This window comes from Carassius auratus, chromosome 3 (assembly GCF_003368295.1).
Source record: "Carassius auratus strain Wakin chromosome 3, ASM336829v1, whole genome shotgun sequence".
NCBI classification, from domain to species: domain Eukaryota; kingdom Metazoa; phylum Chordata; class Actinopteri; order Cypriniformes; family Cyprinidae; genus Carassius; species Carassius auratus.
The window spans coordinates 27,625,074-27,650,517 of record NC_039245.1 but is presented as its reverse complement, the minus strand read 5'-3'; the positions used below and the strand labels follow the sequence as shown (position 1 = coordinate 27,650,517).

At 39.3% G+C, this 25,444-nt stretch overlaps 3 protein-coding genes across 4 annotated transcripts; all 3 read right to left on the bottom strand.

Moving 5' to 3' along the window:
• Positions 1-3,144: 3,144 nt before the first annotated feature.
• Positions 3,145-8,639, bottom strand: LOC113053118 (galectin-3-binding protein A-like). 2 transcript variants are annotated; one of them, XM_026217884.1, is made up of 6 exons: positions 8,623-8,639; positions 7,869-7,997; positions 7,582-7,785; positions 7,357-7,488; positions 5,314-5,575; positions 3,145-4,475 (listed from the first exon to the last, which is right to left on the bottom strand). In XM_026217884.1, the coding sequence occupies exons 2-6, from the start codon at positions 7,933-7,935 to the stop codon at positions 3,449-3,451; spliced, it is 1,692 nt and encodes a 563-aa protein (XP_026073669.1). In that variant the 5' UTR covers positions 7,936-7,997; positions 8,623-8,639; the 3' UTR covers positions 3,145-3,448. The 2 variants fall into 2 exon arrangements, with proteins under 2 accessions (XP_026073669.1, XP_026073660.1); XM_026217875.1 differs by lacking the exon at positions 8,623-8,639 and having other exon boundaries at positions 7,869-8,068.
• A 1,040-nt stretch (positions 8,640-9,679) lies between these two features.
• LOC113053117 (galectin-3-binding protein A-like) lies at positions 9,680-12,065 on the bottom strand. The gene is made up of 5 exons (XM_026217861.1): positions 11,931-12,065; positions 11,564-11,770; positions 11,335-11,466; positions 10,987-11,248; positions 9,680-10,850 (listed from the first exon to the last, which is right to left on the bottom strand). Exons 1-5 carry the CDS (start codon positions 11,989-11,991, stop codon positions 9,788-9,790), a joined length of 1,725 nt encoding a protein of 574 aa, XP_026073646.1. The 5' UTR covers positions 11,992-12,065; the 3' UTR covers positions 9,680-9,787.
• A 5,579-nt stretch (positions 12,066-17,644) lies between these two features.
• LOC113053115 (soluble calcium-activated nucleotidase 1-like) lies at positions 17,645-21,028 on the bottom strand. The gene is made up of 3 exons (XM_026217845.1): positions 20,136-21,028; positions 19,579-19,782; positions 17,645-19,367 (listed from the first exon to the last, which is right to left on the bottom strand). The coding sequence occupies exons 1-3, from the start codon at positions 20,773-20,775 to the stop codon at positions 18,997-18,999; spliced, it is 1,215 nt and encodes a 404-aa protein (XP_026073630.1). The 5' UTR covers positions 20,776-21,028; the 3' UTR covers positions 17,645-18,996.
• Positions 21,029-25,444: the final 4,416 nt, after the last annotated feature.

Sequence of the window (25,444 nt, the reverse complement as noted above, 5' to 3'; positions counted from 1 at the left end):
CTGGGTTGCTGCATCACTGAGAGCTGCTATCAGTTGTTTTTGGTTCACCTTCAGCAGATAGAGGGTTTGGGCCTTGGCATTGTGGCAGTGTTCGAAGAGCTCTTGCAGGAGCAGGGACTACAGGCTTTGTTGGTTTTGGGGCCTGCCGTTTTTTTGTTGATATCTGTGGGCTTGCAGCAAGTGAGTGAGAGAGTTTAGTCCCAGCATACACCAATTCCTACAATTTCTGTGAGAAGCACAGAAGTGGAGATGCTGGAGAAAGGGATAATGTGTCTGGTGAGATGGGCTGTGTCTCTGGTGTTTCCGGTGGCTGTGATGTGTTGTCCTGGCTTCCCTGGCTGTTTTCCAGAAAGTCGTACTTGGGTGCTGAATCTTGTAGCTGTTTTGATACATCACAGTCTGTCTGTGAGGAGCTCTGTGGGCAGGGCTCAGCCGGGATGGTGTCTATCAGCAGTGATTGTTTTGTCTGCATGGTGTTATCAGTGTCCTTGTGGGATATGTCAACCACATGATGACTCGGACCCGGTGTGTGTGTGCTGAATGTATTGACACACTCTGCTGAAGGATGACGGAGGGAAAAGTAGATATTGTCCTTAAACACTCTAGCACCAAGTTTGTTTGGGTGAAGGCCATCCGGTTTAAACAATTGTCTATGGCCCCAGAAAAGATTGAAGTTGTCAATGAAATTCACTCCTTTTATATTACAAGATCTTTGTAGCCATGTGTTCAGCCCAAGCAACCGTGAAAACATATTTGTTCCCCTTGCTGGGAGTGGTCCACTGATGCACGGATGAACTTTGAGTCTTTGAAGTGTTTCAAAGAGTTCACTGAAGTCCTTCTTAAGGAGTTCTGACTGCTCTTTCCGAATATCATTCTTCCCCACATGGATGATGATTTGATTTGCAGTCTTGTGCTTCATCAGAATGTTCTGAAGTTCCTTGTTCACATCAGAGACCGTTGCTTGAGGAAGGCAGCATGTTGTTGTAGTCCTGCTACGGATGTTTCTGATAACAGAGTCACCCACTATCAGAGTCCTTGGCTCGGCTGTGCTCTGAGCTGAAAGCCGCTGTCTGCTCGTCCTTGAGTGCCTGTTAGTAGCGGTGTTAGCTGCTGGCTGATCAGATCCATGTTCAAATACATTTGGGGATTCCTCACCCACATTCATTAATGCTTCAAATCTGTTCTCATCCATTCCATCCAATATCATTATCCTTAAGCACTGAGGTGCTCAGGGTTCAGTTATAGGCCCGCTCTTCTTCTAATCATTCATAACTTTCCTACTACTGCTTCATTGATTACTTGCAGTCATTCCAGCCTAACAACACCAGATCCTGTGAGTGAATTTGAATTTGACATGGACAGCCACTCCAACTCAATCTATCTATCCTATATTTTGAATGGCATCATCAAAGAAAGATTATTTTTGGGCATTTCCAAGTATGAATGTTTAAATTATTTTAAAAACAAATCCCTGGGTATAGTGAACTTAAAGTGTAACTGTCGACAGGTTATTTCATTCCCAAAATGAAGACCAAAGCACTATTTTGTCCAGACACCAGTAGTGCCCTCACCAAGGAAAAAACAGAATTGTGAAACTGTGATATGTTTGGGGTTTTATCATGTCATTGATGTGAAACATCTCATAGTATTTCAAGAGCCTGGCGAGACACAGAACAAGTTCTAACACAACTAAATATATTTATCATATTTAACAACCTCATCAAAACAACATTAGTCATTTTAATGGTATCTTTTTTTTTAAGTCTCAACAAAACTCCTTTGAATATAAACGAATGCATATTTTCTCCTAAATGTGTCATGGTGCACTGGTGGCAACATTTAATTATTTTTTAACTATGTTGCCTGCTACAGGAATTCTTGCTTAGTCACTAGACTTAAATAAATAAATAAATAAACATGGTATGCTGCTCATTTGTAAACTAGAGTGAACAATTTCAGACTTTCAGAATAATTAAATCAGACATGTTTACAAGTCTTGTATAAGTGTTTTTATGATCAGACAAAATATGTGCATAGGAATTTCCTTTATTGAGTTTGACCTTGGAGAATTTGACACTTTTCAAAACCTATTCTCAAATGTGTTATGCATACGAGGTTTATGTCTATTATGCTTTCTTACTGGACAGATAATTTTTAGATACTGTACTTCTGAATGCAAACATCACAACAAATTACAATGGGGTCCAGAATTCTTAGATTTTGGTTAATGCACAGGTGGATATGAATATAGAAAATATGGAGCATGTTCTTCTTCAGAAATAATGCAAATACTTATTCCATTATAAGTCCACATGGAACGAAGAAAAGATTATTCAATGAGTTGATTTCTGTGCTATCTAGATATTTTTGTTTTTAATTCTTTTTTATAGAATTTTGACTTGTGTCAATAAGATTATCACACAGAGAAAAATTATGTAACTTACAGTGTTGGGTAAAGTTACCTTTAAAAGTAATGCGGTACAATATTGTGTGACTCCCTTTAAAAGTAACTGATTGCGTTAAAGTAAAGGGTTACAATACTTTTGCACTACTTTTTTCTCATGTGGGCTAGGCCTGCTTGTCTGTATGAAGCGATAGCTTTATGTCTATGAATGTTAGCACAAATGAATGATTTTGGGTACATAGCAACTGTTTAAATCTAGTGTAGTAGATGAAATATTGCATATAATTCTCTATAAATAGAATCGGGTACTATTTTCTGTGGTGACACTGATGAAGATGTGAATCAAAACAGTTTTGTCTTTGCGCTGAGCATTTAACACTTTTCTTCTACAAAATTTTGTAAGATCTTGTTCTACAACAATTTCTCGTTGAACTCATTTTTTATTATTATTTAAATAAAAATATAAAATTAAGCTTACACACCAAAGTATTCTTCCTCTCACTTCATTCATTCATTCATTTTCATTCATTTGTAACTAATATTGTAGTTACAAATTAATAATAAAATAATATATTTGCAACCTGGAAAGCATTAAGATTACATCAATAAAGGAAACCAGGAAAATATTGTTTGATTCACTATTTTATACCATATCAAAATATATATCAGAATCTTTAAATTTTTCATTTTACTTCATACAGTATATGACAAAAAAAAAAAAAGATAAAAGTAGCAATGTAACCAGCCTACGATTTATTGCCAATTTACCAATAGTACAGCAGGAAAAACTGAGAAAATTACAAAAGTTTGTTTATTTGTTTCATTTGAAGCATTTTAAGGGGCATCTTTAAACAATAAAACATCATTAATGTCTAACAATCTGATCATTACATGAAAAAATCAAAATAATCAAAACCCTTCACTTATTATTATAATGATCATAAACTGACACTGAACATTATTAATGAAAATTTGATTGAACTGAAAAAACATATACAAACAGACGTAAACTTTACCACTGGTAGAAAATGACAGTCAGTGCAGTCAGATATACTCTGGACGCACTACAAATCTGAAACTGTAGTCGTCAGGACAGGGGTTCGGCAGACCCATACTGCTGTTATTTGGGATCACAGCCATGTCGTTTTTGAAATCTTGGACTTGAAAGACATTGTTTTCATTCTTACAGGTGAGAATCAACCTGTTGCTGTAGCGAATGATGCTAGTGTACATGTTCTGATTACTATATCCATACATTCTTGCAACAGGAAATGATGTACATGAAATACCATAATAAGAGCATTCCTGACTACTAAGAAACACCTGGGCTTGCCACTGCACATTTTGTTCTCTGTAAAGAGCACTAGGGTGTGCTGGAGTGGAGAAGGATTGCATTCTGTTATTTTGGCCATAGTAGTAGTTATGGTATTGGTAATTGAGGGTTGTGTCATTGATAAATACACTCCAATCATCTCCAGTGTAGATTCTGGGTAGATACTCACTACTCGTGTTATTTCTGATCTTAGAGAAGGGCAGAGCATTGAACTGGAAACCCCTGAGCAGACCTGTTAGGTACAGTTTCTCATGATTCCTACGGAGAACGCTTGAGGAAAACTGCATTTCGTAGAGTCTGTCCACAGGGATCAAGAGGAAGCGGATGTGGTTCAGGAGACTGGCCTGTTGGTCTGAGCTCATCTCATCACCTTTGTCTTGGATCCATCTCTCCAGAGCTTCAAGAAGAAAAGCTTCATCCTTCACAACCAGGTCTGAGCGCTGCAGCAGAGCGTCCATCATGTGAAAGGAGACGCTGCTCCACACTGGAGAGCTTATGAGGAACTCACAGTTCCAGGAAAGATACTGGAGGACGTTCTCCTGCAGGACAAGGTCACCTGTGCGGACGCCATACTCGAACATGGATACCTGTGTCTGGAAAGTGTTGTCTTCAGGGATGAGTAAAGTGAAGGCCCTGCCGACATCCTCCATAAGCTTCTTCACTCCAAAGGTAAACGCCAGCTGATGCAGACATTGAGCCGATGTGACGGAAACATCAACCTGACGTGTGTACAAATACCTGAGCAAAAATAAATGGTGCTTAAGTACTGTGTCAGTATTTAGTTCTGATGAGTCATTCACAGGAAATAGTGTCATTTGTGGTTGTAGTTGATGGCTTCATGATCTTAATACTCAGTCTAAAAGCTTGAATACACTACATGAAATAAACACCCTGAGAGATGCATGATAAACTGCTTTGAGCATTAAGCTCAAGTTTCACAGTGCTAACCATGTTACGGCTGTCTTCCATTCAGCTGTCTCAGCAAGCTGCAAGAAATAGAGGTTGAGTGACTGAACGGAATTCAAGCGTATTTCGGGTAAACCACTGGTTGCTAACCAATATCAGCTGCTGATTCGTCACTCCACCTACTTGTGGACGGACATATGCGCCCACCTCCACCCCTTTCCGTCCTAGCATCTTGACTAAAGAGCATTTGGATATCTGCTTAGGAAATCATTTTGACTGGACTGCTGACAGGAGCCACTGTCTTCCATACAATGCAAAAAAAGTATGGAGGTCAATGGCTACCGTCAACTGTTTGGTGACTAGTATTCTTAAAATATATATAGGTACAATTTGACGGTGAGTAAATAATGAAAATGTTCATTTTTGTATGAACTATCCCTTTAAACCAAAATAATTGATCCACAGAATTCCCAATAAATTATATTTTTAGCAAGTGGTCCTGACTGAACTTTATTATGATTTATTTTTGCAAGGTGGAGCTTTTATTAGAGCAACCACATTAGACATTCTACCTCATTCTTTGTATGAACACACAAAGCCCCAAAAGACACTGTTCAAGAGAATCACACACAAATAAAACAAAAAAAGGAAGTGGTCTTTAGAAAGTTACCTGAGAAAAGCAGAGACATGAGGGTGGCAGGTCTGGCTGACATCCACTGTGAGGTCTCTAGAGTTGTCTGTTATGTTTAATTCTGGATAAAACATGAGGATTATTCTGTGCACACAAAAAGTCAATTCTGAGTCTTCACTGTCGTCTTTTACTTTAATTCTGAAATCACAACCATCTCCACTGTCAAACAGAAGACCAAGATCATCAGACAGACCCAGACTGTTATCCAGAAAGAACTGATGATTGCTGGTTATGTTTGTACCTGCAAAAAAAAGGTAATAAATAAGCTTAAAATGTTCCTCAATTCAATAAAAATCGTGGTCAAAGCACTTTAGGAAAACACAGAAAATCACTGTTAAGTTTCTGTTAAAAAAAATGTATTTAGTCCACTGAAAGCCAAACATGGTCAATGAGTCTTTTGCATTTGTCCGAAGCCCAACCTGAAAGGTAGTCCAGAAGATCCCACAGCATTGCAGTTCACATAATTCACATAGTTTTAATTCAAGGTTGAGCATTACGTTAAATGAACATGCATTTTATTAACAAATGAATCAATTAACAATCAAATCAGGAATCTCCATTTTTGGGAAGCTCCAATTTCCTCACAAACTATTCAGAATTTACTCATACTCTGAAAGTTTCATAAATGAGGCCCACTGTCCTTATGTGATCCTTTACATACTCTTCCAAATTCACGATGATTAAGGCATTTGCAACTGAAATCAATACCTGGCGAAAAATTAAATAGATATTTGTGGCTATAAGTGTAAATCTTTGAAATTCAAGGGGAACATTAAATAATAAAAGGCAAGTATTGTCTAGTTTCACAAATTTAAAATGTATACTGGTTGGAGATGAGACCTCAGGTTTGCTAATTTAAAATGTGTAACAGCGCCACCTAGCAGTAGATGAGAGATGCCAAGTGCAGTGGTTCTTATTTCTGGGCTGGGGTCCTGCTCTGCACATGTTGCATGTCTCCCTCATTAAACACATCTGATTGAGATCATCCACTCCTCTGAGGAGAGATCCATGAACTGATGGCATACAATATGTGCAGAGCAGGGGATCCCCAGGACCAAAAAGAGCCACTGGCCTAGTGGGTGATATCTGGGACCGTTCTAGTTTCTGCACTTAACCACAGATACGGAGGGTGACACTCATTCATTTTATTTAGATGTTGGACATTCAATTGTTCTTCCTCGTTCCTCTGGCTCTGCCTAGGTCAATCATCGACCTGCCTCCTCCCGCTTCACCTTGTTGCTCCATCTATCAGGCTCCATTTGGCTTCCATTTGGATCCTTCCAGCTCCACCATTGTCCTCAGTTGCTTTGACTCTGACACGGTCTTCTGGGTCTCCACCTCAGTCGCATGATCTTGGCCATCCGGACCCATGGTGTCACTCTGGCTCTTCGTCTCTCAATCCCCGTCTTGGGCTCCACCTCCATTAGCCTACCTCCACCATGGCTCCTCCCTCCATCATCTCATTGTGGGTCTTCTTCCTGCCTGGACTCTGGGTGTCCACATCTGGTTCCTCCTTCTCCTGGCTCCTCCCTCTGTCATCAACACCTTGGTCTCTCCATCCATCAGCTCCCCTGGTTCCCTGTGCTATGTGTCCTCCTCCAGAGCCCCCCTTCCCTCCTCAGATGGACTCTTTACGGTGTGAAAACACACCTTCACTGTCACGGTTATGGACTATTTGTTGTTTTTTCTTATGTTTCTTGTTCTCCTGCCCTGTTTAGTTCAGGTCTACCTAGTTTCTGATCTTGTCATTGATTTCCATAGTTGCGTATTAGTTTCAGGTGTGTCTCATTTATTTACCCATTATATATACCCAGTTATTTGCTTTACATGGTGTTTGTGCTACGTTTGTTTCTGCGATCGATTCTCCTGTGTTTATTCCTTGTTGATTAAAATACTGTTTTGGATTATGCTACTTCGTCATGTACTTAATATAGTGCTACACATTACAATAGCATTGCAAGGCCTAAATCCATTTCCATAAGCAAGCGCTGCAGTTTTTGCAAGATCCAGTAGATGTCTTACCAGTCTCACAGACCACCCCTGCATCCTCTTTATGTGAGCAGTCAGTAACACCCCAGCCTTTAAAGCAGCATTCAGACAACAAGCTCTCTGAGCCTTGACAGTTCATGTCATCCAGCCAGATTGACCCAGAGCCTAAAAAGTATAGGTCAAAAGGTCAAAAATTAGACTGCTGGTATCACAGTGCATAACATTTAAATGATTTCCCCCACACTAATGTGTTTATACCTTCACCGTATTGTCCTCCAGGCGTAACTGATATTGCTCCAGGAAAACCCAGCTGGCGACACACCACTTGTGCTTCAGCCATGTCCCATCCATCGTCACAAACTGTACCCCACTGTCCATCATGATAGATCTCCACACGACCAGATGAAGGCTGATCCCCCACCAGTCGTACTCTGCCTTCACGTTTAGGCTTTGACTCTTCATCTGTCACAAGCGATAAGTGTAAATGGAAACAATATTATGTATTTGTAAAAAAAGACTTATGTATGTTCATATAGACTACTAACCAAACAAAGTCCACCGCTGTGCTGACACAGAAAAAAACAGCAATGTCCATAAAATATACATGACCATTTTCTTGCTGGAAACTCTTTAAAACACCAAAGCAGGATCAGCACAATTCATGGAGGTTCTTACTAAAAGACAAACCATCTTGCTTTCATTTATATATCTTCTAAATTAGGTCAAGCATTGTGAGATATCCCTTACGTGACCGACCACTATCCAATCACAATTAGGGACTACCTTAAGTTTCATTTCATGAGAAAACAAACTCAAGAATAAAGGCAGTGTGCATGTTCAAACAAATCCAGTTTCAGTGGCTGTTTTGAGTTTGAGACAAAACCCTTTCACACAATACAAAGAGGAGGTTCTCAAGCCACTTTTCAGGACTGGTGTATGTACACAACAAGTCTATGCTCAAATAAACGTGACTCTTTTATGTTTTATTAATTTTCACAAGACATTTTGAATCTGGGGTTTGGCGTTCAAGTGACTTCTGCGAATCCTGAAACGGATTTGAGCATGATATACAGCTGAAACACTCATTATTAAGGGTTAACTACTGCAGATTATTGTCACATATTTAATTACACACAGGTTTTTCAATTTTGGATATGAACAGAAATTCATGAGTTACAGTACAACATACTAAGTTTCATACAGTATTCATAAGTCTTGAACAATTAAAACTATTGCGAAATGAATAATTCTGAATGTAATAGCCAAAAAATAAATAAATAAAAACAATACTTTACCAACCTTTTTATGGTCCACTGTCCTCAGGTTTAACAGCGTGGACATTAATTAACTGGTGAGCACCTGAACCTTTTTATACTAAGACACCTTAAAAAAAAAAATCATTTTAATACGTAGAGGGTGTATTTAATGGGCCGTTGAAGCTTGTATGTTCTGTGCTCAAATGATTGACACTTTCAGAGCATAACAGAAGTCTTTTATCAAAGGGACATTGTTTCTTAGAATAATAAAACTCTTTTGACACTGGCAGGTGTGAGCACATCTTAAAGAAGAACTCATGAAATATAAGCTCTTTGACATTTAGATCTTCATTTCAAACTTATAAGATTACTCACTAATGACGTTCAGAAAACAGAAGTGTGCAGTTGGGAATTTCAAAAAAGTGAAAGTGAGAGGAGAAAGGAAGGTGAAGCATGAAGCTGAAACTGTGGAGCGAAGGAAGAAACGAAGATGAAGACGTTCCATGTAGATGCAGAGTTGAACTTTTCAAATTATGTTCACAATTATAATTTATCTAAAGGGAAGAGAGGAAACATGTTTGCTTTTGCATATGTTATAGTCACATTATAAATGTGTTGTAGAGTTAATTTCCATCAATATGCTGTTAGAATTCATCAAAGTGAATGTTATAAATCAAGGAAAGCCCACTTATCTTGAAAATACATTTGCCTGAGTGCATGATCTCAAAATACATCTCTCAAATAAAACATTTTATAAAATAAAAGAAATATCTAGCATTTCCGATATTTAGTTTATGCCTAATGAACGTGATCATTCTCATATTAATTTATTAAACAATGAACTGTTGTGCAACTGTCAAATGTAATCAATTCTGACGAGGCTAGATATATTTCATAAACATCTTAAGTATTAACAGCCGTCCGTCAAAGAGGAATCAAACTGACAAGAGATCATGTAAGAAATATGTTATTTTTTTTATTTTTTTTAAGTGCACTTTCAAAATCAAGCATTTTTATTTTGACAATATTTAAATTAAAAGTTTCAAATCAACTGTAACATTTGAGAGAAATCACTGCAGAATGAGTAACATTAATAAAAAAATGTTAAAATAAAAACTATTTAAATGTAATAGATTTGATTAAACTAGATTTGAATATACTGAAATGCCTGTATGTAGGTAGCTGGAGTCAAACAGAACTCAGTGCAGTCAGATATACTCTGGACGCACTACAAATCTGAAACTGTAGTCGTCAGGACAGGGGTTCGGCAGACCCATACTGCTGTTATTTGGGATCACAGCCATGCTGTTTTTGAAATCTTGGACTTGAAAGACATTGTTTTCATTCTTACAGGTGAGAATCAACCTGTTGCTGTAGCGAATGATGCTAGTGTACATGTTCTGATTACCACTTGCAATAATTCTTGCAACAGGAAATGAATAACATGAAATACCATAATTAGAGCATTCCTGTCTACTTAGAATCACCTGGGCTTGCCAAAAGACCTTTTGTTCTCTGTAAAGAGCACTAGGGTGTGCTGGAGTGGAGAAGGATTGCATTCTGTTATTTTGACCATACCCGCGGTTATAGTTATAATCTATATTATAACCATTTCTGTATTCATAGCGTGAATTTTTGACAGTGGTTGCATTAAAAATTACACTCCACTCATCTCCAGTGTAGATTCTGGGTAGATACTCACTAATCGTGTTATTTCTGATCTTAGAGAAGGGCAGAGCATTGAACTGGAAACCCCTGAGCAGACCTGTTAGGTACAGTTTCTCATGATTCCTACGGAGAACGCTTGAGGAAAACTGCATTTCATACAGTCTGTCCACAGGGATCAAGAGGAAGCGGATGTGGTTCAGGAGACTGGCCTGTTGGTCTGAGCTCAGCTCATCACCTTTGTCTTGGATCCATCTCTCCAGAGCTTCAAGAAGAAAAGCTTCATCCTTCACAACCAGGTCTGAGCGCTGCAGCAGAGCGTCCATCATGTGAAAGGAGACGCTGCTCCACACTGGAGAGCTTATGAGGAACTCACAGTTCCAGGAAAGATACTGGAGGACGTTCTCCTGCAGGACAAGGTCACCTGTGCGGACGCCATACTCGAACATGGATACCTGTGTCTGGAAAGTGTTGTCTTCAGGGATGAGTAAAGTGAAGGCCCTGCCGACATCCTCCATAAGCTTCTTCACTCCAAAGGTAAACGCCAGCTGATGCAGACATTGAGCCGATGTGACGGAAACATCAATCTTACGTGTGTACAAATACCTGTGCAAAAACAGTTCAGATACTATAAGTGTCTAACATTGATTATACAGTCAGTTTTGTATTGCAAAATTCAAATTTGCAATTAACTGAGACAATTGGATCGAGCTTTGAAGTTAAGTTGTCTTCAGGACATTACCTGAGAAAAGCAGAGACATGAGGGTGGCAGGTCTGGCTGACATCCACTGTGAGGTCTCTAGAGTTGTCTGTTATGTTTAATTCTGGATAAAACATGAGGATCATTCTGTGCACACAAAAAGTCAACTCTGACTCTTCACTGTCGTCTTTTACTTTAATTCTGAAATCACAACCATCTCCACTGTCAAACAGAAGACCAAGATCATCAGACAGACCCAGACTGTTATCCACAGAGAACTGACGATTGCTGGTTATGTTTGTACCTGCAATAATGTAACAAAATAGATTACATAGTATAAAATAAAACAGACGTTCAAATGCAAATATATCTAGTGGCTGAATGTCTTACCAGTCTCACAGACCACCCCTGCATCCTCTTTATGTGAGCAGTCAGTAACACCCCAGCCTTTGAAGCTACATTCAGACAAAGAGCTCTCCGAGCCTTGACATTTCATATCATCCAGCCAAATTTTACCAGAGCCTAAAAAAACAAAAACAAATATAAGTCGGATTAAAAATATAAGACTTTTTTTTTTATCACAGTGTGTAACAAATAAATTGTGCTGTGGAGTTTGTACCTTCACCATAACGTCCTCCAAGCGTAACTGATATTGCTCCAGGAAAACCCAGCTGACGACACACCACTTGTGCTTCAGCCATGTCCCAGTCATCGTCACAAACTGTACCCCACTGTCCATCATGGTAGATCTCCACACGACCAGATGAGGGCTGATCCCCCACCAATCGCACTCTTCCCTCTTGTTTTGCCTGCTTTAGTCCGTCATCTTCAGCCAGTGACATAAGATTTAGAAGAAGACAGAAATTTAGAGATGATTAGAAACATAATTGTGATTGTATTATTTATATTATTATTATAATTATTTCAAAATTTTGAAAAACACGTACAAATATTTTGAAAAAAAAAGCAATATTTTATTTACTAACCAAACAAGTTCAGACGTGCTGCTGAAACGTGCAGAAACAGTAGAGGCCATAGAAGATACATAATTCTTCTTTTGCTGGAGATATTGGAAACAGTACCGTCAGGAACACAATTCACAACTGAATGAGTTACAAAACATCCAGCTCTTCCTTTATATAATGGCCAAATCAAGTCAACTATTGTGAAACTTAAATCAAATGCTGTGTAATCACATTCGAGGGCTACCAAAAGTTTCATTTCGTGAAAATGGGAAGTTTCATTACTGCAACGTATGCATTTAAACAAGAATTGTCTGTCAGCATGTCTGGGCTAAGGTTAGCCACAAGCAATGCAAGTGAGATCAGTCAAAACTAATTCACACAATACAAAAAGAAAGTGATTAGTTAATTTCGTACATGTTCTCCCTGTCACAGCCAGCACCTCTGATCATGGAGAAGAACGCCATCCACCAGCTCTTTGCTGCAAAACTAATTCTGTCAGAAAGCTTGGTCACTGTAAGCAAGGTTGGTTGAGTCTGACTCTGTTTTCCCAGGGTCCCTACAGTAAAGCCTACATTCCCAGCAGTTGCTGTCAACCTGTTCTTTTCCTTACTGGAGTCACCACTTCCACCCTACAGTTTTTGTTTAATTGGGCTTCCCAGTCAGTCTCATCCCATCTGGTCAAGTCAAGTCAAGTCACCTTTATTTATATAGCACTTTAAACAAAAATACATTGCGTCAAAGCAACTGAACAACATTCATTAGGAAAACAGTGTGTCAATAATGCAAAATGATAGTTAAAGACAGTTCTTCATTGAATTCAGTGATGTCATCTCTGTTCAGTTAAATAGCGTCTGTGCATTTATTTGCAATCAAGTCAATGATATCGCTGTAGATGAAGTGACCCCAACTAAGCAAGCCAGAGGCGACAGCGGCAAGGAACCGAAACTCCATCGGTGACAGAATGGAGAAAAAAAACCTTGGGAGAAACCAGGCTCAGTTTGGGGGCCAGTTCTCCTCTGACCAGACGAAACCAGTAGTTCAATTCCAGGCTGCAGCAAAGTCAGATTGTGCAGAAGAATCATCTGTTTCCTGTGGTCTTGTCCTGGTGGTCCTCTGAGACAAGGTCTTTACAGGGGATCTGTATCTGGGGCTCTAGTTGTCCTGGTCTCCGCTGTCTTTCAGGGCAGCAGAGGTCCTTTCTAGGTGCTGATCCACCATCTGGTCTGGATACGTACTGGATCCGGGTGACTGCAGTGACCCTCTGATCTGGACACAGACTGGATCTGGTGGCTACGGTGACCTCAGAATAAGAGAGAAACAGACTAATATTAGCGTAGATGCCATTCTTCTAATGATGTAGCAAGCACATCAGGTGTTATGGGAAGTGTTTCCAGTTCCGGTTTACCTAATTAATGCAGCCTAAAAATCCTTTAACGGATTTGGATATTAGAAACATATTAGTATGTTATGCGTAAGCCAGGTTAAAGAGATGGGTCTTTAATCCAGATTTAAGCCTGCAGTTGATTTTGATATTCTAGGTATTATAAAATTACCTGAGTTTTGAGAATGAAGCGGACGTAGAGGATTATAGTGTAACAAGAGACATTCAAATACTGAGGTGCTAAACCATTCAGGGCTTTATAAGTAATAAGCAATATTTTAAAATCTACACGATGTTTGATAGGGAGCCAGTGCAGTGTGGACAGGACCGGGCTAATATGGTCAAACTTCCTGGTTCTAGTAAGAACTCTTGCTGCTGCATTTTGGACTAGCTGTAGTTTGTTTACTAAGCGTGCAGAACAACCACCCAATAAAGCATTACAATAGTCTAACCTTGAAGTCATAAATGCATGGATTAACATTCCTACATTTGACATTGAGAATATAGGCCTTAATTTAGAAATATTTTTGAGATGGAAAATGTGTCTTTCTAAAGAAAGATTGCGATCAAGTAGCACACCTAGGTTCCTAACTGATGACGAAGAATTGACAGAGCAACCATCAAGTCTTAGACAGTGTTCTAGGTTATTACAAGCAGAGTTTTTAGGTCCTATAATCAACACCTCTGTTTTTTCTGAATTTAGCAGTAAGAAATTACTCGTCATCCAATTTTTTATATCGACTATGCATTTGATTCGTTTTTCAAATTGGTGTGTTTCACCGGGCCACAAAGAAATATAGAGCTGAGTATCATCAGCATAACAGTGAAAGCTAGCACCATGTTTCCTGATGATATCTCCCAAGGGTAACATATAAAGTGTGAAGAGTAGCGGCCCTAGTACTGAGCCTTGATGCATGTGGAAAAACTGGTCACATAACTAGAGATTGTCAAGACAATGAGAGACCTCATCAAAGCTTTGTCATGGATTTGGAAAGGATGGTCACATAGCTGGACATCGTTTGGAGAAAAGTAGGAAAGATGAGGAAGTTGTTGTTTTGCATGTGGAAGGATGGGACACAAGGCGAGACAGTATCACTTTTCAATCAAAAGAATGGCCTATCGAGATTAGAGCCATTTAGAAAACCATTTGGCACTATTGAAAGGTAACACATGAAGAAGCCATTCACACTTTGCCAGACACAGCACTTGATGAACAATATAACTAGTTCAGACACAAGCAGATACCATTTGAAGAACAAGTCAGCAGAACCAGTGGAACCAGGGGAATTGTCTCAAGAAAAAGAACAGAGTGATCCATGACCTAGAAATCCAGAGCTTTACAGACCTGCAAGATGCAGATCTCCAGGCTGACAAGAACTAGACACTCTTGAAACTTACAATAGGATGGATGTACTGATGGAATGACAAAGACATCAACAACACCAGTGACTACTTCTTCTAGAATGACTTTTTCAAATTGAAAATAATGAACAATGGATGAGAAAACAAGGAGAGATCAAACCATTTCAGAGACTTTGGACAACAGTCTTTGCACCAAGATGGAAAACATGAGGGCAAAGGACATATCCACACTAAGAAATGCACATAGACACAGACTCACTGCACATGACAACAAAAGGAGACAAATATATGCATACTCAAATGCAGAACATTGTCTACTGAATGCACACAGTGAATAAAGGATGTTCACACTGAGATAGACACAATGCATGTGACAAAATGAAAACACAATACTTGCTTGCATGCACGTACACACACACACTTTATGTTGCCCAAAGAATGTTTTTGCTGGTGAAATCTGTGTAATGGGAGTGAGTGTGAGTAACACAAGCTTCTTTTGGATCAAGAGTATCAAAGGGGGGACTGTAGGAAACTATAGTCTGCCCAGACCCAGATTCTACTCCAAAATAGATGTTTGATTATGCTCATTTCCCAGAATGTCTTAATTATTATAGAAAAGAAAGTCAGCAGTCATGTTGTTTCTAGATCATTTGGGATACGCACATCCTGAATGGGAAAGGGTGCGGGACACAGAGAACCATGTCAGACAACAGGGTTTGAGAACTTTATTAACATACAGATCTGTTACGACAGGAGCAACTTCATTAAATGTAGTAAACTCTAACTGTATAATAGGTTTGGGTTTAGGATGTGCATCATTCATTCTGACTACGTTGAACCCAAGGTACTACATGTACATTGTCACTGCTCTGCTGCAATAAACAAATTAATCAAGATCTTCAGTGTCCTGATTATTTTCTGAACTCTGTCATGGAAACTAGTATGTACCAGGCTTAATTAAACAATTTAATAATCAATTTAAAATAAATTTATACCTGTATGATATTACTCTGTACCCACATTGGACAAGTTGTTTGGAAAGGGAAGGATTATTCAGCCGTAGGCGCCATCTTCTGACAATAGGTGGGAATTCATCTAGCATGAACCTCACAGTGTATTTTAGATATTGTCTAGCCATTGAGTGTACATCGGTTGCACACTCATTATTGCATTATGGGATTCATCGAGTGCACTCGATAACCACTACAAATGGCTGTCCCCTCAAATATTGTCCTATGTAAGGGTATAGGTAGAGGTTTCGACACAGCTCTTGCCTAGTTCTTATTCTGTTAAATGCTCACATTATTAAATTTAAATTAAATTAAATTAAATTTATGCATTTAGCAGACGCTTTTATCCAAAGCGACTTACAGTGCATTCAGGCTATCAATTTTTACATATCATGTGTTCCCGGGGAATCGAACCCCCAACCTTGCGCTTGCTAGCGCAGTGCTCTACCAGTTGAGCTACAGGAACACATCATATGCTCTCCCCTATTTATTGTGTTTTGATCCTTTATTCTGATTTTCGCTAATTGTATTTGTATACACGAAAGTGGTTTGTGCCTTGTACCATTTGCTTTCTTGAGTTAAGCTTTCCCTAGGCTTGTCCTGTCCTGATTGATTTGTCTCATCAAAGATCTGCTCTACCTGTCGTCTGGACTCTCTGCAGGCCGCTGAGCTCTTCCATCTCTCTCAAGCCCTTTGGTTTTGGTGGTCAGTTTTTGAAATTATTAATACTGATCTTTCCTTCTGGCCCTGATCTTGCACCTGGTTTTTCTCTTCTGCTCTTCTTGAACTGCCTTTCTCTTGCCAGAATAAGTTCGCCCCAGAACTCTGAGGCCTGTTGGCAAGTTCAGATTTTTATATTAACATCTAGACCAGTGGTTCCCAAACCTGTCCTGGCGTACCCCCAACACTGCACGTTTTCTTTGTCTCCCTAATTAAACACATCTGATTCAACTCATCAGCTCATTAACCCATGTGATAATGAGCTGATGAGTTGAATCAGATGTGTTTAATTAGGGAGACAAAGAAAACGTGCAGTGTTGGGGGTACGCCAGGACAGGTTTGGGAACCACTGATCTAGACTAATCTCAAAATCCGGTACTATACTTCGCTAGCCACGAGGAATGTTAAACAGCGATAAGATAATTAAGTGATCAGTTGGATGGTGACTGACGTAACTGAAGACACCGGATGTTCACATAAATAATCTCTGAAATAATGAGTCAATATCTTAAATTCACCAATATGGTGATCAGTGTTTTCAGTTGGGCTCTTGACCATTGACGCTTTAACATTACATTTTGTCAGGCTGCTGTAACCACATTATAGCAGTCAGATGAGCCAAGAGAAATGTGATCAGTTGTTGTTGTGGTGTGTTGTGACCTGAATCACTGATCTCACTTTGAGACTAATCTCGGAGTAAAGAGTTACCTTATTGATTACAGTGGCCCTGGGATTCTACAGCCTAAAAACTGGCAAAATAAGATTAGGAATCTCAACAGTTGTGACCATCAAAAAGTATGACATTCAAACCGAGCATTACATTCTGGGTGCCACCAGTCAAATTTCATCAATGGCTTATTATTATGGCATGAATACATTAGGAGCTGCATTGTCTTTGTAATTTCTTTTATTATTACTTTATTTATGTGACTTTTTAGTAACTTATTTGGTGATGTTTAGATTTGTTCTGTCTGTCTGTAATCATTGTTGAGAATAATACACAGATTTTTGAAGTATGTGTCTAAAAATGAAGTTCTGAATGAACATGAAGTGTTTTTTGTGCAAAATCTCTGGAACATCACAGGGCTGCAGCAATCAGTACACTATCGCTATCAAAACATAACCAACATCTGAAGACATTTTAATTTCATTTTATAATTTTTTTTTTTTTTTGCCATAACAGATGTGAACAGTTAAAGCAGCCATAAAAAAAATAAAAATGCTTTAAGAGCCCAACTTAAAGAAACACTTGACTTGCATAGTGTTGACCAAAAAATGTTGACTCTTTTATTCAGTGATTCTGCTTGTTAACATCAGGGTCTTAAATAATGGTCAATAATCACTCAATTAAACACCTAAAGGGGTCATATGATGCGGTTTAAATGTTTCCTTCCTCTTTGGATAGTTACAAGCTCTTGAGGTATAAATAAGATCTGTAAATTTGCAAAGACTCAAACCCAAAGATAAATTATTTATAAAAGTTAAGAGTCAACCACACTCCCCTAAAACGGCTCATTCTAACATGCTCCCACATGTCTACATCACTGTGTGGGAAGAGGACAATTAAAAACTAGAAATTATTTTTAGCAGCATCAAATGGCCCCTTTAACTTCAATGTTACTTTTAACACTTTGAGTGTAGACACAAATAAACTCTGGGGAGAGATAATTTAACACTGGGTTTTTCGCCATGTACATATCACTATAATTTTATTTATTAGTAGTATGTACAGTTTTCTAGTTGGCACATTTCCTTCTGAAATCCAAACAATGCTATTTCAGAAAAGAGCATCGCTGGTACTGATCTTCACTGGTCCTCTCTCACTTGCAGACTCTTCAAGGTTGTTGTCTATCACATAAGATAACCACTGGGGTGTCTCAGGGAGTTCAACAAATCTTAATGGAAATATTTACTGGGTGCTTACCTACTGGCTCGAGTCAAGTCAACTGGCTTTTGGTCATTTAGTGATTACGACTGATTCAAGCAATTGGATAAAATAAAATGAGGTACACTTAACTCTTTCTTCAAACCCTTCAATCTGTTGTTTAAAAAAAAAAGGAAAAAAAAACAGCAAAAACAAATAAACAGCTCTGGTGCATCAATGAAAAGTAAAGTTCATTTTGTGACAGTTGAGTTTTTTAAGAGTTATTTTTAAAAGTAGCTGATCTGCTTAAGACACTTATCAAGAAAGTAAAAAAAAAAGCATGATTTAAAAAAAAAACATTCATCAAAACCACGTCAACTGCTGTAATCTGTGTACAGTAAACAATTTTATATATATGTACTACAGTCTATCACTTCATTCATTCTGTTACATTCATTACACAGTAAGTACAGTGCTGTCGTGAAACCACTAATGGTCATTGTTGAAAATGGCAATGAAAAACTTTTGATGAAGGCTCTGACATGTCTCTTAAAATAAAGGTTCAACATGTACCGAATCCTTCAGTCTCTTTAGGCAGTTGCTGCCAATAGCCAGTCTGCATTATTTGAACATCATTCAACTATTTCAACAAAAATACACCTCAATGTCCACATCTAGACGTACATCATCTAAAAGAAGGTATTTACTAGTCCTCAGCATGTGTTTACCTTCAGAAAAATCCCTCTGACACTAAATGAATTCGAGTCCCTCATACTTCACGTCCCCAATCTTGGTTTCAGGAAGCAGGATTCTGCCATCTAGGGTGAACGCCACAATGTAAGTGGCGATTTTCCCAGCATCCTCCTCAGATTTTAGGGCAACTATAATCTGATCATCTGTGTTCGGGACAAACTTGAATGACGAAAAGCCATGTGTAGGGTTCAGGGGCCCAACATCTCTCACTTTAATGTCCTGGAAGTCTGGGGAGCAGCTGAGCATCAGATTGGTGCCCCTTCGCTCATCTGCGGTCTCGTCGTATCGCTCGCTGCTAGCACGACGTGGCAGGAAGAACCAGCGCTGCAATGTGTCGCTCCAGGCTGCAGACTCGTGTATGAGGTACCCTGAGATGACAACAGAAAGGAAATGAGCAGGGAACGAGAACGAAGCATTCATTTCAGTGATGTTAGCGACTGAAAATGGAAACATGGAACTTGGAAAATGAAGTATTTGTGGGTGTTAAGACTACAAGAGCTCTTGACGCTCTTAAAAGTCACAAATGGTCTTGAGACATCAATGTCACTTTGACATGTGACCCTGAAGACTGCTGTTTACCGGGCGGACTGATGCCTGCAGCGCTGCGGAGAGCATTGTACTTAGGGACCCAGTTCTGGTGCTGTACATCTCCGTTGAATCCCACCACTTTTACCCACTCAGGATTGTCGTTCAGCACTTCTCCACTGGTGGTGGTCCACTCCTTCCCCAAACCCCCAACATACAAGTGCTCGTCCTTCACTGCAAGCCACTCAGCCTTAAACCCTAGAGAACGTCACAGAAAGAACCACGACTGAACCGGACATCATGTGTGAATCAATTGCTTTGAATTACATCCATTATTCTATCCTATTTTCATAGTCTTTTACTGTTACCTTAAATTCAGCTGATGATAGCTGATGAAATTCTGAAGATGATAAATTAATGTAGGTGTCAAGATGGGGAGAATGGTTCAATACTCACTGCTATTGTGAGTGTGTGTGTGTTTGTGCGCTAACTTGGATGCGTTAAATGCAGAAGACAGGTTCTGAGTATAGTTTACCATACTTAGGCTTCACATCACTTTGAAAACAGCTGTGCTAAATTTTTATACAAAATGGTACAATAGCAACACTAACCTTTTGACACCGAGCCGTCCCCATCTGGCAGTATGACCCAGGGCACTGCCTTGAGTCCATCTATGTTATATACAACACCCGTACGATCATCAACGCTGTACAGTTTGCCATTAAATACCACTAATTCGGAGAGCTCCATGCCCCGCCCCTTCTCTGCCAGGTGGCTTTCCAAGACCACCCTGTCCTGATCCCATTCAACCGTCACTGTATCTCCACTCTCGGACACCAGGAGGTGGCCCTTCAGCATGTAGCTAAACCAGGTCAGCTTCTTGTCGCTGAGTGAGTTCGTGTCCAGGTCAGCGATGACCCCTATACGGTAGCGTGTGCCCTGTGCGGTGCGCTCTGGTGGACTGAGGGGGTATGTGTCATTGTAATGGCCCTCCGTTCTCACCTCCTGATGGTTTAACCTCAAACCATATTTTCCTCTGGGATGAGGGTGGAAGGGCAAAAGCTGAATGTAGAGGAGGAGGACGAAGGCTAGTGCTGATGCTATCACCAGAATGGCTTTCCATTTGATGCGGAAGCGGGAGTCGGTGGTGTTAGTCATGGAAGCCAGCATCGGGAGCCCTCCAACAGAGATGCGCAAAGAGTTCATAGGCTCATTTTGGTTAAGACGTGCATAGCCTGGAGAAACAGGCATTAGGGAGGGACAGCAGCCACACCTACACAGGGAACAGAGAGCATATTTAGCTCAATGTGACACATTTACATTTATTCATTTAGCAGATGGTTTTATCCAAAGTGACTTACAACTGAGGAATACATCAAGCGATACATCATATAAATTGTTAGCATCTGTTACTCGGCTTAATGAAAGGGCAGGAAAGGAAGTGAATCAACGGTCAGTCACTAGAATCAGCACAACCTGTTTTACAACCTCTATTTGCATGAGTTTCTCTTTTTTCATCTCATCAACACAACCTGTTTTACTCTTGTGAGAGACACTGGATCTACCTAAACAGGTCCAGGAATACAGACAGATAAAAACAAAGAGGTCCCACACAAATGAAGCCACAATACAGTCAGTTGGCAACCCCCAGTGGGTTAGTTCAACCAAAAATTGAAAATTAGCCCTCACGCTCAAGGCATCCTAGTTGTATAGGACTTTCTTCTTTCAGACGAACCCAGTCGAAGTTATATTAAAAAATTGTCTTTGATCTTTCAAGCTGTTTGATGAATATTACACTTTGAATATAGTTTTTTTTCTTACAAAAACACATCGATTTGCTACAGGAGGCCTTTGTTCAGCCATGTAAGACTTTTTGTTATGGATGGGCGCTTTTTATTTCACTTCTTTTGGAGATTGGACACCCGCTGAATGGAATTAAACAGCTCGAAAGATCAAAGACAATTTTTATTAAAGCTGCAAGCAGCGATGAACGGGCCCTCGCACCCAGGCTCACCGGCAGCGAGTGGCTTTACTTAATAGGTGAACGGTGAGAAATATGCGTTTAAACTCATAAATATAAGTAGAATATATCAATGTTTATTCCATATATGTGCCAATCTTCCTGTTGCCAGCAGGTGGCGCTATCATTATAATGGAATATTGGCCTTCAGATGTGTTCAGGGCAGGACTTTTATCGAACATCTGAGGTTTGGGGAGGATTGGACATTTTATGCCTGAGTTACAACAACATCCTATTTCATGGCGAAACAATGAAATTTGGCAGGCCGCCATGGACACGCCCTTTAACGAAACCTCAAGATCTTCGCAATTTAAAATCGCAAAAGGCTTTAGATTACACTGACCAAGTTTGGTGTTGATCTGAATAAATATCTAGGAGGAGTTCGTTAAAGTACAACCCCTGAAAATGGCCAAAACAACACTAATTTTGCAGAGAATATTCCAAATAACTGACTTCCTGTTGGGATTCGGACTTCGTACCAAGAGACTTTTTCGTAGATATTGGTGTGTTACATATGTGTACCGATTTTTGTACATGTACGTGAAACATAGCTCAAGGCGCACTCAGTTTAAAGTGTATACGCACTCCGTTGAAAGTGTATAGGTGGCGCTATTGAGCCATTTTGCCACACTCGATGGAATATTGGCCTTCAGATCTGTCCAGGCCAGGACCCTTATCACACAAGTGAAGTTTGGGCAAGATCGGACATTTTATGCCTGAGTTATAACATCTTTTATTCCCATGGCGAGACATTGAACTTCATCACGGCGCCATGGACACACCTTTTAACAAAAACTCAAGATCTTCACAACTAAACATCACACAGGTCTTTAGATTAGACTGACCACAAAAAAGACATTGATGTCATAAAATTTCTAGGAGTAGTTTGTCGCAGTGTAAAATATGTAACTTCCTGTTGCCAATAGGTGGCGCTATGACTATAACTGAATATTGGCATGTAGATCCGTTCAGGTCAAGAGTCTTATCCAACATGTGAAGTTTGGGGCAGATTGGACATTGTATGTCTGAGTTACAGCAACTTCCTTTTTCATGGCGAAACATCGAAATTTGTCAGGCCGCCATGGACCCGCCCTTTAACGCAACCTCAAGTCCTTCGCAATTTATTATCGCAAAGGGCTTTAGATTACACTGACCAAGTTTGGTGTTGATCTGAATAAATCTCTAGGAGGAGTTCGTTAAAGTACAACCCCTGAAAATGGCAAAAACAACAGCAATTTTGAAGGGAAAATTCAAAATAACCGACTTCCTGTTGGGATCCGGATTTCGTACCAAGAGACTTTTTTGTAGGTATTGGAGTGTTACATGTGTGTACCAATTTTTGTACATGTACGTGAAACATAGCTCGAGGCGCACTCCGTTGAAAGTGTATAGGTGGCGCTATAGAGCCATTCTGCCACACCCGGTGGAATATTGGCCTGAAGATCTGTTCAGGCCAGGACTCTTATCACACATGTGAAGTTTGGGGAAGATCGGACATCTTATGCCTGAGTTATAACATCTTTTATTCGCATGGCGAGACATCGAACTTCGTCGCGGCGCCATGAACAAGCCTTTTAACGAAAACTCAAGATCTTCACAACTGAACATCGCACAGGCCTTTAGATTAGACTGACCACAAAAAAGACATTGATGTCATAAAATTTCTAGAAGTAGTTCGTCGCAGCGTAAAATATGTCACTTCCTGTTGCCAATAGGTGGCGCTATGACTATAACTGAATATGGGCATGTCAATCTGTTCAGGTTCGGAGTCTCATCAAACATGTGAAGTTTGGGGCAGATTGGTCATTGTATGTGTGAGTTATAGCAACTTCATTTTTCATGGCGAATCATCGAAATTCGCCAGGCCGCCACGGACACGCCCTTCAACGAAAAGTCAGGATCTTCGCAATTTAACATCGCAAAAGCCTTTAGATTAGGCATACCAAATTTGGTGTTGATTTGAAGAACTCTCTAGGAGGAGTTCGTTAAAATACAACACATGGAAATGACCAAAATTACACAAAATATGCTCATAATATTAAAAATAACCGACTTCCTGTTGGGTTTAGAATTTCGCTCCAAGAGTCTTTTTTGTAGGTATTGGTGTGTTACATATGTGTGCCAATTTTCGTGCATGTACGTGAAACATAGCTGGAAGGCTGTTGATTTTCTTGGTATAGGTGGCGCTGTCGAGCCATTTTGCCACACCCTCTTCTGAATCCTATATCAGACGAAAATTTTCACCAGGTTTGACGCGTGTGCAAAGTTTCATGACTTTTTGAGCATGTTAAAGCCCTCAAAAATGTGATTCATTCGGGAGAAGAAGAAGAAGAAGAAGAATAATTAAAGCTGCAAGCAGCGATGATCGGGCCCTCGCACCCGGGCTCACCGCCAGCAAGCGGCTTTAGTAAAAAAAGCGAACGGCGAGAAATATGCATTTAAAGTCGTAAATATAAGTGGAATATGTGAATAAAGTCATTTATATGTGCCAATCTTCTTTTTGCCAGCAGGTGGCGCTATCATTATAATGGAATATTTTCCTTCAGATGTGTTCAGGCCAAGACTCTTATCAAACATTTGAAGTTTGGGGAAGATCGAATATTTTATGCCTGAGTTACAACAACTTCTCTTCCTATGGCGAGACATCAATTTTGTCATGGCGCCATGGACACGACCCTTAACAAAAACTCAAGATAGACTGACCACGAAAAAGACATTAATGTCAAAAAATTTCTAGGAGTAGTTTGTCGCAGTGTAAAATATGACACTTCCTGTTGCCAATAGGGGGCACTATATATCTTTGTTGTTCTGTCCTTTCATCTGCTCACTGCATTTGTTAACTGTGTCTTACAAGTGGTTTTTAAAAGTAAAAATTACTTCAATTTCAGTCTCTTTCAATATAAGTGTTTATATAAATGTTAATTAAAGCTTAGTTAAAATATTTTAATACATTATTAATAATATTTTTTTTATTACATTTTTATTTTAAAATTAGTTTATGTACTGTGAAAAAACATAAATAATAATATTTTTAATGATAGGAATAACTAACATAAAAAAGATTAATAAATTATCTGAAAAATAGATTGTTCATTGTTAGTTCATGTTAGTTAATGCATTAACTAATGTAAACCAAAGAGAGCTTATTCGCACTTTTCATGATCTATAACCATTTTTAAAAATACTTTTATTGATCTATAAACATTTCTGAAATTATTATATAAAACTATATTACCAGTAAAATTCATTAGCTTTTTAAAATACATATTGTTTTACTTTGAAAGATTTTTATAAATGATTTAAATGCTTTATAGACGTTTCTAAAACAATTATTTAAAAGTAATCCTATAGCTCCATCTGGTGGTGGCCATGATAGGTATTACACACTGCAAGTTTGGTGTTGCTATCTGAACCAGTCCGAATGAAGCGTTCCTAAATGGAGCAGGAGAACAGGACAGACTGTGCATATACCTATGCAAGGCCAGGTTCACAAGCTCTATCTGTAATGCATATTTTTTTCAGAGCCCATGTTAATGGATCAGAGCATTCACACTGCACATGGTAAAAGATGTGAACAGAAAAGGTTAGAAGTAGAAAGGTGTGAAAAGAATGAATATCTAGCGCATGAGAATAGAGAGAGTTGTGAGTGCACAGGACACAGTTTGAGCAGAGGAAACGAGTTTTAAGTGCGCGCACGCTCTCCGAGCAAAAGCAGCATGTATCAGAGGACGCGTTTTTTGTCAAAGTAAAGGAAATGTGCATGCAAGCGGAGAGATTCATGCTCGCACATTATTTTAATGTGTTTTTGCGTAACGATAACATGCTCTCGCTACTGCGTCTGCACCACATACACATACTGTATACACTCTTCAAACAGTGAACCTGTATAATCTATAACAA

What these genes read in the sequence shown, in the direction of transcription:
- LOC113053118 (XM_026217884.1), bottom strand. Translation starts at nt 7,935, where the DNA reads ATGGTCATGTATATTTTATGGACATTGCTGTTTTTTTCTGTGTCAGCA. An exon ending in TGGAGGACAATACGGTGAAG is followed by an intron (nt 7,489 to 7,581) that starts GTATAAACACAT and finishes TATACTTTTTAG; the next exon opens with GCTCTGGGTCAATCTGGCTG. An exon ending in CATGTCTCTGCTTTTCTCAG is followed by an intron (nt 4,476 to 5,313) that starts GTAACTTTCTAA and finishes ATTTTTGCTCAG; the next exon opens with GTATTTGTACACACGTCAGG.
- LOC113053117 (XM_026217861.1), bottom strand. Translation starts at nt 11,991, where the DNA reads ATGTATCTTCTATGGCCTCTACTGTTTCTGCACGTTTCAGCAGCACGT. An exon ending in AGCACGTCTGAACTTGTTTG is followed by an intron (nt 11,771 to 11,930) that starts GTTAGTAAATAA and finishes CACTGGCTGAAG; the next exon opens with ATGACGGACTAAAGCAGGCA. An exon ending in CATGTCTCTGCTTTTCTCAG is followed by an intron (nt 10,851 to 10,986) that starts GTAATGTCCTGA and finishes GTTTTTGCACAG; the next exon opens with GTATTTGTACACACGTAAGA.
- LOC113053115 (XM_026217845.1), bottom strand. Translation starts at nt 20,775, where the DNA reads ATGCCTGTTTCTCCAGGCTATGCACGTCTTAACCAAAATGAGCCTATG. An exon ending in GGACGGCTCGGTGTCAAAAG is followed by an intron (nt 19,783 to 20,135) that starts GTTAGTGTTGCT and finishes GACGTTCTCTAG; the next exon opens with GGTTTAAGGCTGAGTGGCTT. An exon ending in TGCAGGCATCAGTCCGCCCG is followed by an intron (nt 19,368 to 19,578) that starts GTAAACAGCAGT and finishes TTGTCATCTCAG; the next exon opens with GGTACCTCATACACGAGTCT.